Raw genomic sequence first — 24,751 nt, 5'->3', positions numbered from 1 at the left:
AAAAAAATATGTCACGGCCTGTCGTTGGAGACTTAACTCATTCACTGCCATTCACAAATGTATTCGGGAATTGAAAATATGACGCATTCCCGAATTTGTTCGGGTTTTGACCTTTCATGCTTGGGTGCCGATAAAGCGCTGGTCATGGCCTCTGGTAATGTTTTTTTCCCTTCCACTCGGGGGTAGCATTTCCCTTTTTTCCATGTTAGCGCTATGTTCCATTTTCAGCTGTTGTTAAAGCGCCATATGAACCAGTATGTATGTATTGCATTGTATTTTGGACAGTCACCCCCATTTCAAGCTCATATAACTCCAGAGCCATATAATTTAGGAAATAACTCTTTTTCTGATCAAATTCAATTTGATCAATTTGTTGCATTTGTTCGAGTTTTGTTTTTCTTTTTTGGGTGCCGATAAAGCGCTGGTCAGACCTCTGGCAATGTTTTTTCATTTCCACAAGGGGGTAGCGTTTCCCTTTTTTCCCATGTTAGCGCTTTGTTACAGTTTCACCTGTTGTTAAAGCGCTATATAAACCAATATGGATGTATTGCATTGTATTTTTGGACACCTGCCCCCATTTCAAGCTCAGATAACTCCAGACTCATATAACTTGGGAATTAACTCTTTTTATCTATGTTAGCGCTTTGTTACAGTTTCAGCAGCTGTTAAAGCGCTATATAAACCAATATGTATGTATTGCATTGTATTTTTGGACACCTGCCCCCATTTCAAGCTTGTATAACTCCAGAACAGTATCATTTAGGAATTAGCTGTTTTTTTCTGGTGAAAGAAGAGAGTGTAAGGTTTGTAATGCTGTTTTGAATGTTTATGTCGTCCTAAAACTCAAATATTTTGTGGGTCCTGGAATTCGAGTGACAATGACAAAAACCCTGGCACTGGAGTAGACGCATTTTTGCACATCGTCTGGCAGTGAATGAGTCAATCTGGAAAAACATTTATTTTCGGCCCGTTTTGACTGACTGACTTGTTTCCAACATTAGCTTTTCAAGAGTAAAATCCAAACTCTCTTTTCAGCCATTTTGTGTTTTCTTTCCATTTAATTCCTCGATATATTTGACACACAACAAACAGGGACTGCGTTTCTTTTAGCACCAAAAAAATGTGGATAATATCATGATGGATATGTTTAAATATTGCAAAAAAAAAAAAGTGAAAAGAAATCCCATGGGGACAAAATTTGACCTTTGTTACCCTTTTTTTGTCATCAAACAACAAAATTAGCTGCAGGCAACTTTGTCCAGAATGACAACAGCACCACGATTGAGCGGAATGCAAACAAAAAAGTGCCCCCCCCCCCCCCCCCCCCCCCCCCCCCCCCGCAAAAAATAAAATAAATATGCTGTCAAATTTCCATGACTGCTTTGAACACAAAGAATATTTGGAGGAAGGCGACCTATCAGTGTTTTTACACCAACCCAAGAAAGACTGTCAATCAAATGAAGGATGAGCTTCCGGAGGAAATAAAAAAAAAAAGCATTTTTTTCCCATTAATTAAATAGCATTATATTAAATTAGCATGATAGTTTTTAGCACGGAGAAGGCTGTAACAGAATGGAGGGAGGCACATGTCGTAGCAGTCCACAGAAAGCCTCGAGTAAGCAACCGATGGAGACCCTCGGAAGGGTTCTACTTGTTCAGATCTTCCCAATACGTCTGTGTAAGCTCTCAGTCGTACAGGAGTGGTCCATCGATGAAAAGGTTTCTTTAGCCGTCATCTGTACTTCTTTCAAGGTGTCGGGACGTTTCGCTTCTCATCCGAGAGGTTTCGTCAGCGAATGAAAATTTGCTGGTAGCTTTGGCCCTATATATATATATATATACAGTGATAACTCAATTTACGAACCCCTTGGCTTACGAACTTATCGTTTACAAACGTTAAATTTGTGAACATTTTACCTTGGCATACGAACTATTTTTCAGTATACACACGGAGCGCCACAATGATGTGATGTGTCGTTCGCGAACGAGCCCGTTCTCCTAACAACAAAATGGCAGCCGACTCATTTTTGTCCTCTATTTCCCGCCCCCAGTCTTCGGTTCAAGCCAAGTGATTGGTCAAGAACGCAGCAGTGGGGGAAGTTGGTTTAAACATGAAAGAGACAGGCAGACGACAGCGAGAGAGAGTGAGAAAATGGATAGAAAACTGTGATAGTTCAAAGGCAGAGTGTAGACTGCAAGGTAAAAATTCCCATCAATCAGGCTCCACAAATAACCCGCAAAAGCCATCTGTACACTTGATGCAAAAAGCTATCAACCCAGCTAAACGGAACACAATTGATGAGGAACAAGGTAAAATTATAGCACCTACAAGGGATCATTCCCCAAGATGGTGAAAGAAGAAGGCTACGTTCCTCATCAAGTGTTTAATGCAAATGAAACCGGCCGTCACTCCATTCCATCAAGCCATAAATGACCATCACAAAGGTCAATAAAACGACTTTATTATACAGTACAGTTTATTTCTTTAATTATAATACCATAGCACATGTATTATACACAAAATAAGGTATATTTTGTGTAGTTTTGAGGCTTAAATTAGAAAGTAGAAAATTATGTTTTAAGGGGACCTAGGAACGGATTATTCTCATTTTAATGGTTTCCTATGGGACATTAATTTTTGGGATACACACTTTTCAACCTTACACACTCTGTCTGGGAACCAATTAAGTTCGTACACCAAGGTATCACTGTATATCCCTACTGTCAAGAGGTGGCAGTGCTAGCAACCGCACGTTTGACGACAGTGAGGTTAAAACCTTTGACAGGGGAGTAAAAGAAGCTATTTTCATAAAACAGTAAAACCCTTCACTAAATCGCCATGGTGGACTGAGGTTTAATTTGGATCGTTCTTACAACAGACTTCATAGTCCACATAGGCTTAGTTATGTTGATGAGGTGATACCAGAGCAAATGGGGCAATCAGGCAGGACAATAGAAGTAATCAGTCAGGACAATAGAAGTAATCAATATAGCCTCTGCTCCTCCCAAACAGTAGGGATATATATAGGGCCAAAACTACCAGCAAAAGAGTAGTTTGCTGACGAAACGTCTTGTATAAGAAGCGAAACATCCGACACCTTCAAAGGAGTACAGATGACGGCTGAAGAAACCTTGTCATCGATCTTCCCAACGTCGCTGTGGCACCTTTGTGGCTGACTGTGTTTCTCAGGGAGCTGAGGAACATTCTTTGTGTAGTCGCGCAATGCAAAAAAAACCCCCAAAAATTATGAATGGTCTTCCTGTTTTGGACTCTGACTACAAAGGGGTCTCCTTTTTGTAGTTAAAACCGGGTTCCGATCCTTCGATCTGCAGTCTGAGAGCTTGTTTAAGGCTAAGCTCCGTGTCGCCAATAGGGTAGCTCTCCAGGATGTCCCGGTGGTGGTGGTTGTGGTGATGGTGACCTCGACTCTGGGGGGCGCAGGGTACTGACACTCGGCCCAGGAAGACCTGGTGACCCTGAAGGTGATAGTTGGGGTTGGTCATGATGCCGTTGCGTTTCTTTTCAAGGCAGCTTTGTTTGTGGATGAAGAGCTGATCTTGCTGGGCCGAGGTGCCGATGACTACCTTGCAGTGGGGGTCCTTGGGGACTGGTTTATTGAAACCGAGGCGTTTGTCCATTTGCGTCATCTCGTACTCCAAGACCTGGCCTTGGGTGGAACCCTTGGACTTTTTCTTGTCCGGACCTCCTTTGCTGTTCGCGGTGCCGTTGACGATCTTAGTTCCCTTTGTTGGTTTGAAACCGTGTTTCAGCAGCGACCAGTCGTATTCGTTGGATGGCGATGGAGGGGGTTGCTGACCGATGGATTTTGTGGTGGAGGAAGGTGAGACGATGGACTGCCTGCTGCGACTGCGGGGCAGTGAGTGTTGCTGGATTTGTTCGGTGAAGGTCATGCCGTGGAAACTATCGATGGGAACCGTCTGCGCCGTGGCTGTGGACGACGTGGTCCTCAGAGACGAGTTCTTGGAGCTCTTGTTGGACAGAGATGATTTCTGTCTGTCCGCCGTGGAGTCGGGGGAGTCCGATGGTGAACTGAAGGCGTGGACCGGACCGTTGGTGAGTCCGCGACCCAACGACTGCAGATCTCCCGCACCAGTGCTGCCGGAACTGCTGGATTTGATTGTGAGCGACTGCATTTTACCCGTGGTTTTATCATCCATGGTGTGCACGGGTGAAGGATTAGTTCCGTTTAAAGTCGTGGCGCCATATTTTTCTAAGAGTTTGATAATAGCGGAGTGTCCGCCTTTGGCCGCCACCCTCATTGCCGTGCGTCCAAACTGGTCGGCGTGGTTCGGGTCGGCACCGTTTTCAAGAAGTATCTGGACCACTTCCATGTGACCCTCCTGGGCGGCAATACCCAGGGCCGTTGCACCTTGGTTGCACGTGTGGTCGACCCGCGTGCCGTTTTCTATCAGGAACTGGACCACTTTGGTGTGGCCCTGCCAGGCGGCCGACTGCAGGGCAGAGCGCTTCTCATTGTCGCAGGCGTTGACATCGGCGTGGTAGTTGATGAGAAGCCGCACGGTTTCCAAGTGGCCCTGCCAGCAGGACACGTGGAGGGCAGTCCTACCTTCGGTGTCACAAGCTTCCACGTTGGCACCATTCTCTAGGAAGTACTCTGACATTGCTAGATGGTTTTCCAGCGCTAATATGTAGAGCGTCGGTCGTCCGTCGGCGTCCTTGTGGTCAATGTCGGCACCGTGGCTCAGCAGTAGCTCCACAACGTCGCGGTGACCTTCCAGAGCTGCCACCCTGAGGGAGTTCCTCCCGTCGTACCCTCGCTGGTCAATACACGCCTTGTTGTCCAGGAGGATTTGGACGCAGTCGTAGTGTCCCTCTTGCGCAGCCAATATCAGCTGTATCCGGCCGTCGTTGTCCACCTCCGTACAACGAGCACCTTGCTCGATCAAGGCTTCGCAGACGAGTCGATGTCCTTCGAAGGACGCCATGTGCAGCGGCGTCCAGCCTGCGTCATCCCGGTGGTTTTCATCCAGACCTCTGTCCAGCAAAGTCCGGACAACCTCCACGTTGCCCTGCGCAGATGCGATGCTCAACACGGTTCTGCCTTCGCTGTCAATGCTGTCTACCGCCGCACCCCAGAACAGCAGCGTGTTGACGACGGACGCATGGCCCATAGACGCAGCTGCGAGGAGGGGGGTCCGTCCGTTATTGTCCGTGTGGTCTACGTCGGCGCCGCCCTCCAGAAGCAGATCGACGACATCCACGTGTCCTTCGTAGCCGGCCACCAGGAGCGGTGTCATGCAGTCTTTGTCGCAGTGGTCTACCTCCGCCCCCTTGTCAATGAGAAGACTCACGACAGAGGCGTGGCCTTTACTTGCAGGGATGCAGAGAGCCGCGACTGAAAGGGCGGTCCGACCGTCCATATCCTCATGATTGACTTCGGCCCCGTGGTCTAGCAGGTGCTCCACTATCTCCCTGTGTCCCATATACGCAGCGGCGATGAGCGCCGTTCTACCTTCGTTATCGGCCTTGTTCACTTCGGCACCGTGCTGGAGAAGGTTCAGCACGATGTCCTCGTGGCCCCCCCAAGCGGCCGCCCTCAAAGCTGTCCTGCCGTCGGCATCGGCGCAGTCCACTTTGGCGCCGGCATACAGCAAAGCGGACACCACCTCCGAGTGTCCACCCCACGCGGCCGAGCGCAGCGCCGTCCAGCCGTCGTGGTCCGTGCGGTTGATGTTGGCCTCGCAGCCGATGAGGCAGTTGACCACTTTGGTGTGACCCTGCCTGGCGGCGAGAGTGAGCGCCGTTTGTCCATGGTTGTCCTCCAGCTCCATGTTTGCTCCTCTGGAGATGAGCAAGGTGACCACGTCAAGGTTGCCGCTGTACGCCGCGCTGGAGAGCAAAGTTCTGGCGCTTGAGTCGCACTGGTTGACGGAGGCCCCATTGTCCAACAAAGTTCGTATGGAGTCCTCTCTTTCCAGGGCCTGCTGGACGATACACGAAGCGTGGTCGTCTTCGTCGTTCACGTGGGCGCCGGCTTTGACTAGAAGTTGCAAAACCTCCTGTTCCCTCGGGATGGAGGTGGTAAGAGAGTCTTTGGCAGGTGTCCCGTTCCAGACCATCCAAAGTGCCAGATGAAACGGCTCCATCTGAAAATTGGAATTCACCAGGTGAAGTGCGAACTCTTGCACTTCGCCCGGTTTTAGCTGCTTTGCCCGGCAGGTGTAACTCATAGCCAACATCCGGTGTCCTTCTGCAGCATTGCACAGGTATTTTTGCGTACAATGCTTCACGTCCAGTAGCCACTCTGCAAAACTGTAGTGGAAAAGGATTTTGGTGTTACCCAAACCATCCACCAACAACTTGGAGAGGATGTCCATCTTTTTCTGAAACTCTTCCATGGTCAGCGTGGTGTTTTTGGTCCAAACTGCGTGGTACAGTTCCTTGACTGTGAGGGCCCTGCACGCGGCCAGGATAACGTTAAGGATGGGTTGGACTTTGGCAAACTGTTTCCTGACAAAGAGTCTCTGGCAGAGCCAGAGGTAGAGGCCATTCAGGGTGCCGGGGATGTCGCGGATCTCACGTAGCATAATAAAGTTCTCCACCACGCCGTCCAGAACTCGTTCCAAGTAGAGGAAACAGCCGCTGCTCTTGATGTGGAGCTGGTTGAGCATTTCTGCCGTCTCCTTGGTGAGATGCTGCCTTAGGGCCTCTTCTTGATCCAGACGGTGGAGGATGTACTGTTGCACATCTTTGACGATGTAGGCCTTGCGTAGGTCGTCCAGGCTGATTTTCCGGAATCCTAAAGTATGAAGAAGAAAAGTACATTAAGATTAATGGAAAAGAGACTCTGACTCAAAGGAAAAAAACCTTTGGCTAACGAACTTTTCAGCTCACGAATGTTAAATTCACAAGAATTGAATCTTGGCATACAAACTATTTTTCGGGATACACACGGAGCGCAACAATGAGTGACATGCCGTTTGTGAACGAGCCCGTTCTCCAAACAAGGAAATGGCAGTGACTTTTTGTGTCCTCTATTCCCCGCCCCCAGTCTTCGGTTAAAGCCGCACGTGATTGGTCAAGAACGCAGCAGTGACTTCGCCAAGATGCACTTGCTTGTATTTTCAAGACATTTTTTTAGGGTTACCCTTTGGAGAGCATTTCTACATGCCTCTCTTGACAATTCTCACGGTGTTCAAGGCCACTTGGACCGAAAGAACTGACTGGAGGGGGCGAGGGGTAGATTGTGTTCCATAAATAGGATGGAAGAGAATGTTTTCCCATGTACAAGTATCTACATTTAAATTGGGAGATCCGGCGATCAAATATCTCTCCACGTCAATATCGGATTCAGTTTGCAGTATGCAAATTCATGTCTGAACTTGTTTTGAGCTCTTTCTAATGTTTCATAAGATTGCACTACCTGGCAAAGGGAAAGTAGTCATTGGTATTTAGCAGGATTTATGCTTTCACAAGGCTTTTTAAAGGACAACCGACACCATTTTGTTGTTTCCTCACTGACATCAGAAAAACGTTTTATAGCATCTAAAATACCCAAAATACGCAGAATGAAATTTTTAGTCAAATGCAAAACACCAATAAAAATAACCCAAAGTGTCCAAAAACTATTTCAAATTGAACCCGGAAGTGGCCAGTTTCAGAAGGTCCAGCCCCCTTCTTCGTGATGTCACGCCAAGACGTCTTGCTTTGCTCTAGAATCAAAACAATGGCTTCAGATTCGGAGACGATGCTTTCTTGTTACTTATCCAGTTATGAATATGATTCAAATAGTTCTGAAGAGGAAAGCATAAATGTTTGCAATCGATGAAAGAAGTCCTTCCCTATCAATTTGATCCGTCTGGACTCCAATGTAGCGTCCCAGAAAATGCATAAGATGGCGCCCAAGCTCCGTTGGAAACGGGCTGATTTGTCTGCTGGGAATTTGTGTCAACTAGTATCAAATAGTAGTCTTGGTGCACAACACACAACGATTCACCATCGCGTTATTTATGTGTTTTCCTTCTAATTTCGCCATCAACACAGATCAACATGAAGTTGTCAGACCAAACAGAGTACCCAAAATGCATTGTATGTCGCTTTCTCGGTCAGGGGCGTTCCCTCCGTGACGTCACGTCAGGAATCGTCACCAACTCAAGAAAAAGACTTTCTGAATATTCAGCGCGGGTCTTAAAAGGTAAAATATAGCTATATGTGGTGGAATCTTTGTAAAATACGCTCAGTAGAAGTCATTTGAAGCCATTTTACAAATTACGGACTCAACTTGTCGGGAGGTGTCAGTTGTCCTTAAAGTCAATCAGCAATCGGAATCATTTGCATTCACTGTCATCATATCAACCAGAAAATAGAGCAAATTAGTTCTTTTCATTTTTTTTTTCTTACACTACATTGAATGTTTGTCATCCTAGAACTCAATATTCTGTGGATCATGCAATTCGAATGACAAAAACCCTGGCACTGAAGTGGCCACATATTTGCACACGCCTGGCAGTGAAAGAGTTAATAAGACTACATGCGTGGGAACTGCCACCTTGCTCCTGGTTTTTGCAATCCATCCTCCAGGTGTGGGTTCATTGGCCTCGGGGGAGTAAAATTCCACAATTGGACTGCTATCCAAACAGCAGTCTCAACTTTGGCAGATGTTTGATGAAGGCTGCATCTCCCGTTTGGGCTATGTTACCAAATTTAAAGGACAACCGACACCATTTTTTTGTTTCGTAACTGACATCAGAAAAACATTTGATAGCATCTAAAGTACCAAAACACGCAGGCGGATATTTTTAGTTAAATACAAAACACCAATAAAAATTACTTCAAGTGTCCAAAAACTACTTCAAAATGACATCAGAAAGTTTCAGTTTCCAAAGGTCCCGCCCCCTTGTTCGTGACGTCACGCCAATACGTCTTGCCTTGCTCGAGAATCAAAACAATTAGTTAATTAGAAAATTAGAAAGTAGAAAATTATGTTTTATGTTGAGCTGGGAACGGATTATTCGCATTTTAATGGTTTCCTATGGAAAATTATTTTTTGGGATACACACTTTTCGCCTTACACACTCTGTCTGGGAACCAATTAAGTTCGTAAGCCAAGGTAACTGTATTCGAGTTATTCCGGGTTGAGTGAACGCTAACGGCCACAAACAAATTGATCCTTTGACTGTAAAGTGACCTTGAGAGTTTTGAAAGGTGTTTAGAAATGAAAATGTATTCTTATGATTATGCAAAAATGGACTGAACCCATTTCCATTGGAACATTCACATTCCCCATTCCGAGCATTCCCCAATCCGAGCCCCATACGCGTGTTCATGACAACAAAAACCCGATGACCCTAACCCACATCCAGCTCATTGTTCGGACTCTTCCTTCCTCCCTCCCGACCGACCGGCCCTTCCTTGACTTTTCCTCATCCCGATGACTTTTTTTTTTGCTCCAATTCCAACTCCAAAAAAAAAACGGAAAGATGGATGATGGAAAACCAGTTGCAAAAATAAATAAAAAAAGAAACTAAATAACAAATAATATGACAACACAAAGACACAGAGAGTCATTCATTCTTCAGCACTTGCTGGACCCACTTTGTGACATGATGTAAATGTTCCAATGGAAATGGGGTCAGTCCATTTTTGCATAATAATAAGAATATATTTTCATTTCTAAACACCTTTCAAAACTCTCAAGGTCACTTTACAGTCACAGAATCAGTTTTTCTGTGGGTGAGCAGCGGCAGCTATACGCGCCAGCGTTCACTCAACCTGAAAGTAACTCACATAGATGGAAAGCTAGCTAGATAATAGACAGCTAATAATAATAATAATAATTATTATTATTATTATAAAAATAATACATTGTATTTATAAGCTCCATTCAAAACTTTCATGAACATAGCTAATAGTTAGCTAGCTAGATAGCTAGCCAGTTAGATAGCTATATCACTAATAGATAACTAGATAGCTAATAGATAGCGGGAATTGTTGGGAATTTAACAGTCGGTACACTTTGGTTAAGATATTTCACGATTTTGAGGTTTTGCTAGGTGGGACTTATTACATACAGACACTCCCCAACTTATAATAATAAATTATAATCATCCATTTCATTTCTAAGCGCCTTTCAAAACTCTCAAGCTCACTTTACAGTCACAGGAGAAGTTTTTCAGCGGGTGAGCAGCGGCAGCCACAAGCGTCAGCGTTCACTCAACCCGGAAGTAACTCAAATAGATAGAAAGCTAGCCAGCTAGCTAATAGATAGCCAGCTAGACAGTTAGCTAACTAGCTAGATAACCATATAGCTAATAAATAGCCAGCTACATAGCTAGCCAGAGAGATAATAATAATAATAATAATAATAATAATAATAATAATAATAATAATAATAATAATAATAAAATAAATTTCATTTCTAAGCGGCTTATGAACATTCTAGTTACGATAAAAGGGTACATATGAACATTTTTGCGGGTACAGTGATACCCCGGCTTACGAACGCTTTATCTTACGAAATTTTCACCCGACCAACATTAAATTCATCTTGGCATACAAACTGCTTTTTGGCGGATGAACCAAACCACACAGACGAACGGTCGCTGGCGGACTAGTTTTCCTCACCCCCTGTCATTGAGTGCTAACATGGTTTGTTATCGAATGTAGTACTTTTGCTTTTACGGGACCAAAAAAGACCCCACCACAGACTAGTGTTAAGCCGAAGAGGACACAAAAGAAAATGACGGTCAAGCAGAAGAAGAAAATCATCGAAAAACACACACGAGATGTGCATTTGTGTGACTTAGCGTCCCAGTACCAGTATGCTAAATCGATCATTGCTACGTGTGGCTAAGGGTGTTTCTGTGTTGTCTAAGCAACGGTCTCAGGCAATATTGATCATAGTGATAGTCATCGTGAAAGCTCCAATGTCTCTATTAGCAATATAGCTAGCTAGCTAGCTAATTGAGTCAGGAAACATATTAGCTATCAAGTTACCTAGCTATCTATTGGCTATCTATCTATCTATTAGCTAGATAGCTAACTTTCTATCGTTTTGAGTTATTCCGGGTTGAGTGTACGCTGACACGTGTGGCTGCCGCTGCTCACCCACAGAAAAACTTGTCATCCTGTGACGGTAAAGTGACCTTAAGAGTTTTGAAAGGCGCTTATTAAATGAAATGTATTATTATTATTATTATTGAAGAGGTTGAAAAAATTCTGTTGATTTGGATGAATGAAAAGCAGCTAGCAGGGGACAGTGTGAGTGAGGGTATTATCGCTGAGAAAGCACGGTAACTTCACTCGGATATCATCAAGAGGCAACTACATCAACGACCATCAAAAAGGTCAATAAAACGACTTTATTATACAGTAATTATATTATTTATTATTATTATTATACAGTACAATTTATTTCTTTCATTACAATACAATAGCACATTTATTATAAATAATATATTTTGTGTAGTTTTAAGGCTTATTTAGTAGAAAATTATGTTTTATAGGGACCTAGGAACGGATTATTCTCATTTTGATGGTTTCTTATAGGAAATAAATGCTTGGCAGATGAACTTTTCACCTTACACACACTTTTTGGGAACCAATTAAGTTCGTAAGCCAAGGTATCACAGTATTTCTGACCGACTCTGACTTCAAGAGTTTGCCTGGCATCGCTTGGCTAAAGAAGTATCCCAAAAACTTCATCTTGTTCGGTCCACAAAGCCTTGACTGTCATCGTTGTGTGGTCGGTTTGAGGTCCGAACAATCGTAGCAGCGAAACAAGCAACAAATGCCACATTCATCAGTGCGAGAGCTGCAGCACCAAAGTAAAAAAAAAGGTCTCTTCGCCAGCTGCTGCTTGTTACAGAACTGGATACTAGCCACAGGAGACACAGTTCCAAGTACAAAGGAGCAACTGTTTGCATTGAAGATTATTATTATTATTATTATTATTATTATTATTATTATTATTATTATTATTATTATTATTATTCCCCCATTTACAAATGAGGCAGTTGTGGCATAAGCACACGACATTCTATCATTGGCACCGCCCTACGCACTCTCGAGGACTTGCACACTGCAAGAATCGAAACAAGGGCGCAAAAAAACCACACTGGACCCTTCGCACCCTGCACACCACCTTTTCCAGCGACTCCACTCAGGCAGGCCAGAGGCTACCGATCCGTGCGCACCAAATCCAGAAGACATTTAAACAGCTTCTTACCCCATCGCCGTTAACTCTTTGAACAGTAGCCCAAATGGAACTGTATTGCCTCTGCAATTTTTTTGTGATGATACTAGTGCAGCGTGTTCGACCGGAAACAAATTCCTTGTGTGTTCTACATACTTGGCCAATAAGGATGATTCTGATTCCGATCCCTGATCAAATGCTCCATTAATTTAGTTACAGTCAGTTATCTTATTATCTAGCTAGCTAGCTATTAGCTATATCGCTATCTAACGAGCCAGCTATTAGCTATCTATTAGCCAGCCGACTTCAATGGACAGTTAGGCCTAGCGCCCGAGCCACTCTCGAGGACTTGCACACTGTAAGAATCAAAACAAGGGCGCGGAAAACCCTACAGGACCCTCCGCACCCTGCCCACCACCTTTTCCAGCAACTCCCCTCAAGCAGGCCAGATGCTACCGATCCATGCGCACCAAATCCAGCAGACATTTGAACAGCTTCTTGCCCCAAGACATTAACTCTTTGAACAGTAGCTTAGTTAGTTACTATTAATTCTCTAAGCAGTAACTCTATCGTGCTTCTAGCATTTTTTTGTGATGATGCTAGTGCTAACAAAGACAAATTGATGATTCCGATCCCTGATCAAGTGCTGCATTAATTTTATCTATCTTATTATCTAGCTAGCTATTAGCTATATTGCTATCTAGCGAGTTAGCAATTAGCTATCTATTAGCCGACTTCACTGCTCTACAGTGCCTATAACAACTTTTTTGTAATGATACCAGTGCAGGGTGTTCTACCGGAGACAAATTCCTTGTGTTCTACATACTTGGCTAATAAAGAGGATTCTGATTCTGACAAAGAAGTGGTGCAGTGTCTCGAATTATCCAGATTCCTTTTGAAGTGTAGGAAGGCCTCCTTTAGATCATTGGCTCAGCAAAGAAAACAGAAAGCTCATCCCGCAATGCCCTCAGATGCACCGGCAAAGCCGTTAGCGATAGCGTCTGTTCGACAGCTGCGCCCGTTCAACACTCCAGCGTTCATACCAGAGCGTCAAACTCTTCCACACAAGCATGAGGACCAGAGTCCACAAGGAACTGCCGAAACGTGTGGTTCGTTCATCTGAGAGCGCTAGCATTTTTTGTTTGCTAAGATAACAGAAATTCCTTTTTTTTAGTGCCACTGCGTCCAAATCATTCCACTTAAAGGACAACCGACACCATTTTTTGTTTATTTTTAGTCAAATGCAAAACACCAATAAAAATGACTTCAAGTGTCCAAAATCGGCAAAAAAAAAAAAATGACCCTGGAAGTGGTCAATTTCAGAAGGTCCCGCCCCCTTGTTCGTGACGTCATACCAAGACGTCTTGCCTTGCTCAAGAATCAATAGAATGGCTTCAGATTCGGAGAATATGCTTTCTTGTTACTCATCCAGTTATGAATATGATTCAAATAGTTCTGAAGAGGAAAGCATACATGTTTGCAATCGATTAAAGGAGTCCTCCCGTATCAATTTGAGCCGTCAATGACAGCGATGTAGCACCCACAAAATGCACAAGATGGCGCCCAAGCTCCGTTGGAAATGGGATGATTTGTCTGCTGGGAATTTGTGTCAACTAGTATCAAATAGTAGTCATGGTGCAACACACAACGATTCACCATCACATTATTTATGTGTTTTCCTTCTAATTTCGCCATCAACACGAAGTTTGCAGACCAAACAAAGTACCCAAAATGCATTGTGTCGCTTTCCCGGTCAGGGGCGTTCCCTCCGTGCCGTCATGTCAGGACTCGTCACCAACTCAAAAACAAGACTTCCGGAATATTCAGCGCGAGTCTTAAAAGGTAAAATATAGCTATATGCGGTGGAATCTTTGTAAAATACGCTCAGTCGAAGTCATTTGAAGCCATTTTACAAATTATGGACACAACTTGTCCGAAGATGTCGGTTGTCCTTTAAGGCTTAGAAAATTAGAAAGTAGAAAATTATGTTTTATGGGGAACTGGGAACGGATTATTCTCATTTTAATGGTTTCCTATGGGACATTAATTTTTGGGATACACACTTTTCGCCTACACTCCGTCTGGGAACCAATTAAGTTCGTAAGCCAATGTATCACTGTATTTGAATCATATTCATAACTGAATGAGTCACAAGAGAGCATCTTCTCCCAATCTGAAGCCATTGTTTTGATTCTGGAGCAAGGCAGTTTGCGAAAGAGTATCCTGGCGTGACGTCACGAACAAGGGGGCGGGACTTTCTGAATCTCCCCAGTTTTGAGCTAATTTTGTGGCAGTTTTGGGACACTTTAAGTCATTTTTATTGGTGTTTTGCATTTGACTAAAAATATCATCCTGCGTGCTTTGGGTAGTTTAGATGCTATCAAACGTTTTTCTGATGTCAGTTAGGAAACCAAAAAGTGAAAATGGTGTCGGTTGTCCTTTAATGAATGATGTTGTGTTGTCGGCGACGTTCAAGCTCAAACATGCCCTGTGAGAACCGTTTCCAGTCCGACCTGTTCTGGGTAACTGAACAGTTCTAAGGGTCACGGAAGGGTTATGGCTTGTTACACAGACTACAACACAAAGTCCAGCTGGCGAACTTGCGACTTTTTGAGTGACGGGAGCTCATTTACGATGCGACGGGACACGGATCTTGAAGGCGGGTGCACCTGGTCAATCCAACGTCTCGCAACGTTACCGTCGGATCTTACGGTTTTCTTTCAACAGCGCAGCTGAGCAAGTTGACAACTACTCAAATAACCCACCGGGCCAATAAGATGGCAGCCATGCTGGAAAGTCGCTGCTTTCATGAATTGCAAATGTCTGCTCGCTGGGGACGATTATTGAGACAGAATTTCTTGTTTTTCCATTTCTATAATAATATAATAATAATACATTGCATTTTTAAGAGCTTTTAAAAACTCTCAAGGACACTTTACAGTGATTGACTTAATGTGTCATGGGGAATCTATTCAGACTAAAACTAAAAAAACTAAAATAAAAAATACCAAAATAATAATAATAATGATAATAATAATAAATAAATATAATTATTAAAAAACAGACCAAAAATAAACAAATAAAACGTACACAAAAAATACTACTAATAATAAAACAAATAATAATCTAAAAAATAATATAAATAATAATAACAATAATAAGAAGAAGAACAAGAAGAAGAAGACCAAGACGAACAAGAAGAACAAGAACTAAAAGAACAAGAAGAAAAACTAGAAGAAGACCAAGAAGAACTAAAAGAACAAGAAGAAAAACTAGAAGAAGACCAAGAAGAACTAAAAGAACAAGAAGAAAAACTAGAAGAAGACCAAGAAGAACTAAAAGAACAACAAGAAAAACTAGAAGAAGACCAAGAAGAACTAAAAGAACAAGAAGAAAAACTAGAAGAAGACCAAGAAGAACTAAAAGAACAAGAAGAAAAACTAGAAGAAGACCAAGAAGAACTAAAAGAACAAGAAGAAAAACTAGAAGAAGACCAAGAAGAACTAAAAGAACAAGAAGAAAAACTAGAAGAAGAAGACCAAGAAGAACTAAAAGAACAAGAACAAGAAGAACAAGAGCTAAAAGAACAAGAAGAAAAACTAGAAGAAGAAGACCAAGAAGAACTAAAAGAACAAGAACAAGAAGAACAAGAGCTAAAAGAACAAGAAGAAAAACTAGAAGAAGACCAAGAAGAACTAAAATAACAAGAACAAGAAGAACAAGAAGAACAAGAAGAACTAAAAGAACAAGAACAACAAGAAGAACAAAAAGAAGAACTAAAAGAACAAGATGAAAAACTAGAAGAAGACCAAGAAGAACTAAAAGAACAAGAAGAAAAACTAGAAGAAGACCAAGAAGAACTAAAAGAACAAGAAGAAAAACTAGAAGAAGACCAAGAAGAACTAAAAGAACAACAAGAAAAACTAGAAGAAGACCAAGAAGAACTAAAAGAACAAGAAGAAAAACTAGAAGAAGACCAAGAAGAACTAAAAGAACAAGAAGAAAAACTAGAAGAAGACCAAGAAGAACTAAAAGAACAAGAAGAAAAACTAGAAGAAGACCAAGAAGAACTAAAAGAACAAGAAGAAAAACTAGAAGAAGACCAAGAAGAACTAAAAGAACAAGAAGAAAAACTAGAAGAAGACCAAGAAGAACTAAAAGAACAAGAAGAAAAACTAGAAGAAGACCAAGAAGAACTAAAAGAACAAGAAGAAAAACTAGAAGAAGACCAAGAAGAACTAAAAGAACAAGAAGAAAAACTAGAAGAAGACCAAGAAGAACTAAAAGAACAAGAAGAAAAACTAGAAGAAGACCAAGAAGAACTAAAAGAACAAGAAGAAAAACTAGAAGAAGACCAAGAAGAACTAAAAGAACAAGAAGAAAAACTAGAAGAAGACCAAGAAGAACTAAAAGAACAACAAGAAAAACTAGAAGAAGACCAAGAAGAACTAAAAGAACAACAAGAAAAACTAGAAGAAGACCAAGAAGAACTAAAAGAACAAGAAGAAAAACTAGAAGAAGAAGAAGACCAAGAAGAACTAAAAGAACAAGAACAAGAAGAACAAGAACTAAAAGAACAAGAAGAAAAACTAGAAGAAGACCAAGACGAACAAGAACAAGAAGAACTCAAAGAACAAGAACAACAAGAAGAACTAAAAGAAGAACTAAAAGAACAAGAAGAAAAACTAGAAGAAGACCAAGAAGAACTAAAAGAACAAGAACAAGAAGAACAAGAAGAACTCAAAGAACAAGATGAAGAACAAAAAGAAGAACAACAAGAACAATCAGAAGAAGAAGAAGAAGAAGAAGAAGAAGAAGAAGAAGAAGAAGAAGAAGAAGAGTAGAATCCGGGTCATGCTATCCTTGTCAGACAGCTCAGAAGGCAATAGAGATCTAGCCAAAAGCAACGACAAAAACAGACAGAAGGTGCCATGAATTCCCTCTGCATTCATCTGCACTCAAGTCTAATCAAGAGCTAATTATAACTCCCTTTAATTAAAGCATAATACGACAAGTCTACCTCCTACTGCTTTCGAAAATGCTCTGCTCGTGCAGTACGTAGCAGAGATATGCCACATACCGCCGATTCATCTGCCACGTGACTGCAGTGGCGTTGGTGGACCTGTAATTAAACCAGGCGTCAAACTGCGTACTGGTGAAATGACTCTATTCAGGCAAGGATGACGGTGTCGGGCTCAGCTCACAACCTTGAAAACGACATCTAGTGCGTGAATCCACGACCCAAAGGCGCTTGTTGAATTATTTTATTCACTCTGATGCCATTTTAAAGGACAACCGACGTCTCCGGACAAGTTGTGTCCATCATTTAGAAAATGGCTTCAAATGACTTCTACTGAGCGTACAAGACAAAGATTCCACCGCATATTAAAGCTATATTTTACCTTTTAAGACTCGCGCTGAATATTCCGGAAGTCTTGTTTTTGAGGTGGTGACGAGTCCGTACGTGACGTCACTAAAGGACAGCCCCATGACCGTAAAAAAGACGCATTGTAGCGGTCCTTCCATCACGTCAATGTATTTTGCTGCACTTGTTTGGTCTGACAAACTCGTGTTGCACCCAAAAGCCACCAGAAGAGGGCGTCCAAGCGCCATATAAGGAATTTATCAGCCTGTGGAAACGGAGGTGGCCACAGGAGGTCGCCATTTTGTGCCTCTTTTTTTGGGTGAGAGATTTCCCCCCAATGTTGCCTCAAAATGGCACAAATAAATTATTTAATGGATTGCAAACATGTATGCTTTCCTCTTCAGAACTATTTGAACCATATTCATAACTGGATGTGTAACAAGAAAGCATATTCTTCGAATCTGAAGCCATTGTTTTGATTCTGTAGCAATGCAAGACGTCTTGGCGTGACGTCACGAAGGAACTATCATACTGCGTGTTTTGGGTATTTTAGATGCCATAAAACGTTTTTCTGATGTCAGTTAAAAAACAAAAAAGTGACGTCGGTTGTCCTTTAAAGACTGTATTTTTATGCCTGGAAAATGTTCCGAAAGTCCTTCACTGGTAATCAGATCTCCTTGTTGAATTTGCATTTCCAATACAGTGATCTATTTCTGTAATCCGTTTCAGAAACCTGTTCGAAAACTGATTTGTTCAAAAACCGAAACAGCACTTTCCATTAAAAATCAATGTAAAAAATCTTAATCCGTTCAAAGTCTAGAAAACAACTTTTTAACTATTTCATCGCATAAACCGGATAAAAACTTAATAATAGAGCAGGTCATGTGTAAAATTCTATAAAAACAAATGTTTATTTTCACCCATTTTTAACATCAACATTAACATCTGTACATAAAAATCTCTCTATCTTTCTGCCACGGGGCGTGTTGGCACCTATCCCAGCTGTCTTTGGGCAAACACAGGGCACACTAACTTTTCAAATCATCCTCTGCTTGCTTTAAAATCATACTATTCAGGAGATCTTAACCAAATATGTCAGCATTTTCGCAAAAATAAAACAATATTAATGCGTCGGTCACAATGAGGAAGACGTGACATATAAGGAAGCAGAGGGTAGTGGAGTGATGCATTCAGGTGCACTCAGTTTGGTTGAGAACCAAATTTCGGTTGTATACCGGGGCATAAAAAAACATGACATTTTTGGTTGAAAACCGAGTGGGATGAGAACCGAGACGTTCGAAAACCGAGGTTTGACTGTACATAGTCAACAAGACTTCATTTCTTCCCTTGATAGCTTCAGCCAACTTGTGGAAGTCCCTACGCATATAAAAGATCACACACTTGACCTGATATGCTACTCTCAACTGGGTGACCGAGCCTTCAGCTGCTCTGCCCCCAAACTCTGGAACTCACTTCCTCCCAACATTCGTAACATCGATTCTCTTCAAGTCCCATTTCAAATCCCACCAATTTAAAATTGCATTTTCTGTGTAGCTCTCTCTCTTGTTTCGATTTATAATTGTATTTTATTTATTGTATTCTATTTATGATTGTATTTTATTTCTTATACTACATGTACCTACGCTTGTCTGTGACTGTAAAGTGTCCTTGAGAGCTTTGAAAGGCGCTTAAAATGGAATGTATTATTATTATTATTATTATTATTATTATTATTATTATTATAGTCACAGATTGGTTTGGACATGTCCAAAGGAGAGAGAGTGACATATGCCAAGGTCAAATGTTCGTAAATTTAACGTTCGTAAACCGAAACGTTCGTAAGCCAAGGGGTTCGTAAACCGACGTATCACTGGACAAGAAATAGGAATTTATTATGGCCCCTCCTAAGAATGACTGAAGAGATTTAAAACGTGGACCACCTGATTAGCTTTGGGTCATGCAGCCCTCAAATGAGTCACATGAGGAACCACGTCCCCAGCCGACATACCTCACAAGATGAGTAGCATGACGCAGGCAGAGTCTGGAATACTGCAGTTAATTACAGCTGTGATTCATTATGGCGGTGAGGATTTCATCTTGGGGGAGATTAATTCAAGTACGAACGTGCGGCTAGTTCAAAGTTTATGGAGGGATGAAAACGGCGTAACAAAAGAAAATGATTAATGTCTGTATTGGGGAAATGAAACTCGGTGAACTCGCCCCGACAGCGCAAAGATGGAAGAACCTCATGTAGAGAGAGTCTGGGGACGATTGCGATTCACAGCAACAGTACTAGAACTGTAAAAATTAAAATTTCCCATCAATCAAGCTCCACAAATAACCCGCACAAGCCATCTGTACACTTGATGCAAAAAAGCTATCAACCCAGCTAAACAGAACACAATTGATGAGGAACAAGGTAAAATTATCGCAGAGAAAGCACGGCAACTTCACTCGGATATCGTCAAGAAGCAACCTGGAAGTTCGTCATCCATTGATGATTTCAAGGCTTGCCACGCATGGTTCGAGAACTTTCAGCGTCGTACAGGGATTCATAGTGTCATTCGTCATGGTGAGGCAGCCAGTTCTGACGATAAAGCTGCCAAAGCTTACAAGGAATCATTCCTCAAGATGGTGGAAGAAGGCTACGTTCCTCGTCAAGTGTTTAATGCCGATGAAAGCGGCCACTCCATTCCATCAAGCCATCAACGATCATCACAAAGGTCAATAAAATGACTTTATTATACAGTACTGTTTATTTCTTTAATTACAATGCCATAGCACATTTATTATACACAAAATAAGATATATCTTGTGTAGTTTTAAGGCTTAGAAAATTAGAAAGTAGAAAATTACGTTTTATGGGGACCTATCCCTGGCCCTGGTTTCACCTCATGAGCATGACTAAGCGTGGTATCGGCCCAAGAAGACTTATTATTCCCTCTAGGCCGATCAGAGGAAAACAGTTGGCAAATGTGATTTATCAGTCTTCAACTGTGGATATTTCAAGTCTTGGAGACTCAAACAAAATCCCAACAGTTGGAAGGAGGCCAAGTAAGTGGACTGTGTTTACCACCTCTCTTCTTTTAAATCTCACACCCACATGGTTTGTAAGATCTATCATTCAAAAACACCGGCTCGCATGTCTCCGCCCTCTCTTTTGCTTTGCCTTCTGCCCCAGAGGCTTCTGCTAAATTGCCATGCGCTCTATTCAGTTCCTGACCAAAATTGCCACCTAAGTGTTTCCAATCCACTGCCCCTATTCAGGCTGTACAGGAGCACAGTACTCAGTCGAGAGGGTTGGGGGGGGGTGCTGGAAAAGCAGCATGTTCGCCCTCTCTCTCCATAGATTTGTTACATACTGTTTTTTTTATTTCCTTCTGGGAATTCTACTGAAGAAAAGACAGGAAGCAGAGCTGGAGGTAGCAGAGATGAAGATGTTGAGGTTTGCTTTGGGAGTGACCAGGTTGGATAGGATCAAGAATGAGTACATCAGAGGGACAACTCAATTGGAGACAAAGTCAGACTGAGATGGTTTGGACATGTCCAGAGGACAGAGAGTGGCTGTCACGGTTTGAATGGTGGTAGATCCCAAAAAAACAGGAAGGAAGGAGCAGCAGGGTATAATTGACAAATTGTATTAAATAAGGTCAGCAGGAACAAAATCTGACAAGGTGAAGCAAACACATACAATGACCGAACAAACGAATGGTCGTGCCGGGAGTCCTTTTAACTGCCACTGATTGGAACGACCAACACCTGTGCAGGTGCAGTTGATAGCGCCACCCGTTGGTCGCCAACAGTGACAGTGACTATATCGGAAAGAAGGATGCTGAGCCTTGAACTGCCAGGAAGGAGACCGAAAGGAAGACCTAAGAGGAGGTTTATGGACATGAAGGTAGCTGGTGTGGAAGAAGAGGATGGGCAAAACCGGGTGAAATGGAGGACACTGATTCGCTGTGGCGAGCCCTGAAGGGAAAACCCGAAAGCACAAGAAGTCTGAAAATTCCACGCCCGGCCCGGAGGAATTCTGGGGATTCCTCATAAATGAGTGGTCATACTACACAAGTACCCAGGAGATCAAGAGTGTCTTTGTTTGCCAGACGAGCAGTGCAAGCGGGGCATTCTATTGGATGACTCAGAAAAGACTTCCTGCTCTGGTCTCAGAGGTGTTGATAAGTTCCCAGAGTGTATTCCAAAGTGTGAGACGAACACACCGGCTAACAATTGAGCTAAGGAAGAAGAATGCAGAAGTGTGTTCACTGTGAGGATGGCGGGTACGTGGGGTTCAGTCATATCATCCATACATCGATCCATTTTCCAGACCGCTTAAAGGACAACCGACACCTCCGGACAAGTTGCGTCCATAATTTGTAAAATGACTTCAAATTACTTCTGCTGAGCTCATTTGACAAAGATTCCACCGCATAGAGCTACATTTGACCTTTTAAGACTGAACAGTTAGAAAGTCTTGTTTTCGAGTTGATGAAATGCCCTGACGTCACGGAGGGAACGCCCGTGACCGAAAAAGCGACACACAATGCATTTTGGGTACTTTTTTTAAAGGCAGAGTGTAGACTGCAAGGTTAAAATATCCCATCAATCAGGCTCCACAAATAACCCGCACAAGCCATCTGGACACTTGATGCAAAAAGCTATCAACCCAGATAAACAGAACACAATTGATGAGGAACAAGGTAAAATGATCGCACAGAAAGCACCTACAAGGGATCATTCCTCAAGATGGTGCAAGAAGAAGGCGACGTTCCTCATCTAGTGCTTAATGCTGCCGCTCCATTCCATCAAGGCATCGACTTTATTATACAGTACAGGTTTTCTTTAATTATAATACCATAGCACATTTATTAGACATAAAATAAGGTATATTTTGTGTAGTTTTAAGGTTTAGAAAATTAGAAAGTAAGTGTCTTTTATGGGGAACTGGGAATGGATTGTTCTCATTTTAATGGTTTCCTATGGGAAATTATTTTTTGGGATACACACTTTTCACTTTACTCTGTTTGAGAACCAATTGAGTTGTATTTTGATCTTGGAGATTGCACTGAACACGGGGTTTATAGTCGTCGCAACCTACAACATCGCCATCATCAGAATGCGGTTGTGCCCCTTTTGTACACAATCCAAGAACAGAAGGAACTCTTGCGGCGTACTGCTAATGCGGTTTATCATTTATAGCCAAGAAGTGACATTGTTTTAGCAACAGAGACGCGCGTTGCCACTTAGTCGTTACAAAACTGGGTCACATAGAAACACAACTCTGTTGTAATGCCCCAAAAAAATGAACAGAGGTCGACTACAGAAAATGGATTCCGTTGTTTTGTTTACGTAGATGCCTTCAAGAAGCAAAGTCATTCTTATTATTGTTGTCAACTCTGAGCGGAAGACTGAATCCAGACAAAACAAAAAAAAAAGCGTCGCTAAAAGCATCCGCAAAGCAGGAAAGTCAAGGCTATTGGAAAGCTCTGCGGAATTGTGCCAGTGCACAAACTCAATAAGGAAATAAATGAGCCGCGCCAACATAGCCACAAGCGAACATTCGCATTCCAAAATGTGCGAGAAAGAAGGGCAATACAGTGATACCTTGGCTTATGAACGCTTTAGCTAACGAACGTTTCGCCTCACAAACATTAAATTCGCGAGCATATAGTCGGCTGACGAACTGCTTTTCGGCGGGCGAACCAAACCACACGGCGCCACGGTGGCTATCGGACTAGTTTTCGGCGGATGAACACCAAACCACACGGTCGCACAGCGCCACGGTGGCTAGCGGCCTAGTTTTCCACACCCACTTTGTTTGAGTGCAGACATGGTTTGTTATCGAGTGGAGTAATTGTGCTATTATGGGACTGAAAAAGACCCTACCGCAGGCTAGTGTTCAGCCGAAGAAGGCACTAAAGAAAATTATGGTTGAGCAGAAGAAGGAGATCATCGAAAAACACGAAGGAGGTGTCGTTTGTGTGACTTAGCGTCCCAGTAGCAGTATGCTAAGTCGACTCTTTGTGGCAAAGGGTGTTTCTGTGTTGTCTAAGCAACGGTCTCAGGCAATAGAAGAGGTTGAGAAACTTCTGTTGATTTGGACTAACGAAAAGCAGCTAGCAGGGGACATTGTGAGTGAGGGTATTATCGCCAAGAAAGCACGGCAACTTCACTCTGATATCATCAAGAGGCAACCTGGAAGTTTGTCATCCATTGACAACTACCATCACAACGGTAAATAAAACGACTTTATTATACAGTACAGTTTATTCCTTTAATTACAATATAATATCATATTTATTATACATAAAATAAGATTAATTTGGTGTAGTTTTAAGGCTTATTTCATAGAAAATTATGTTTTATGGGGACTTGGAAACGGATTATTCTCATATTTAATGGTTTCTTATGGGATATTAATATTAGGAAGACACACTTTTCGAAACCCGAACAAATTCGAGAATGGCACTCAACGTCATATTTTTATACTAGTGCAGTGTGTTCGTAGAAAATTATGTTTTATGGGGCCCTGGGAACGGATTATTCTCATTTTAATGGTTTCTTATGGGAAATAAATGTTTGGAAGTCAAATTTTTCGCCTTACACACACTTTCTGGGAACCAATGAAGTTTGTAAGCCAAGGTATCACTGTATTAAACTAATCTATGGCCTTCGTTCGTTTCAAAACGGTGGAATCGCACGTGATGAGTCACTTCCTGCCTTGAAAAGCAGCAGAATGCTTACAACCATTTGCTGGGCAATTTGAAACAGAGCTTGACGAAGGCCCAGCAGAAGAACCACAGAAGAACTCGAGAACCACAGAAGAGGAAGATAACAGCTGTTTATCACATTTTCCTGAGATGAAAAAGAAAAAAAAACCTCCAAAACGGCAACAGACGGGCTAAGTATCTTGAGGCTTGAGTAGAATGGGCTAAGATCTGTAGTCGCTGCCACCTAGCCATCTGGAAGGCTCTAAAGCTAATAGCTAGCTATCTAGATAGTTAGTTAGCTAATACACTGAATGTCACTATTAAACACACAGATAGAAAGCTTGTTATCCAGCTAGCAGATAGCTAATAGATAGCCAACAGATAGCTAGCTAGATAGCTAGGCACCTAGATAGCTCTAGAGCTAATTGCTGGCTATCTAGATAGTTAGTTAGCTAATACACTGAATGTCACTATTAAACACACAGATAGAAAGCTTGTTATCC

The 24,751-nt window shown here is 42.3% G+C and overlaps 1 protein-coding gene across 1 annotated transcript in view; it reads right to left on the bottom strand.

The window, feature by feature from the left end:
• Positions 1–1,320: 1,320 nt before the first annotated feature.
• ankrd50 (ankyrin repeat domain 50) overlaps positions 1,321–24,751 on the bottom strand; it is a 39,828-nt gene continuing 16,397 nt past the window's right edge. The window contains exon 4 of the mRNA XM_088991179.1: positions 1,321–6,782. Within this exon, the coding sequence (XP_088847305.1) occupies positions 3,277–6,782 (3,506 nt within the window). The 3' untranslated portion in view covers positions 1,321–3,276. The remainder of the gene's footprint in view (positions 6,783–24,751) is intronic.

The sequence above is a fragment of the Hippocampus bargibanti genome, linkage group LG02, assembly GCF_051943395.1.
Source record: "Hippocampus bargibanti isolate YZ-2025 linkage group LG02, ASM5194339v1, whole genome shotgun sequence".
Taxonomy (NCBI): domain Eukaryota; kingdom Metazoa; phylum Chordata; class Actinopteri; order Syngnathiformes; family Syngnathidae; genus Hippocampus; species Hippocampus bargibanti.
Note: the sequence above shows the minus strand (reverse complement) of the source record. Positions and strands in the feature narration are given on the sequence as shown.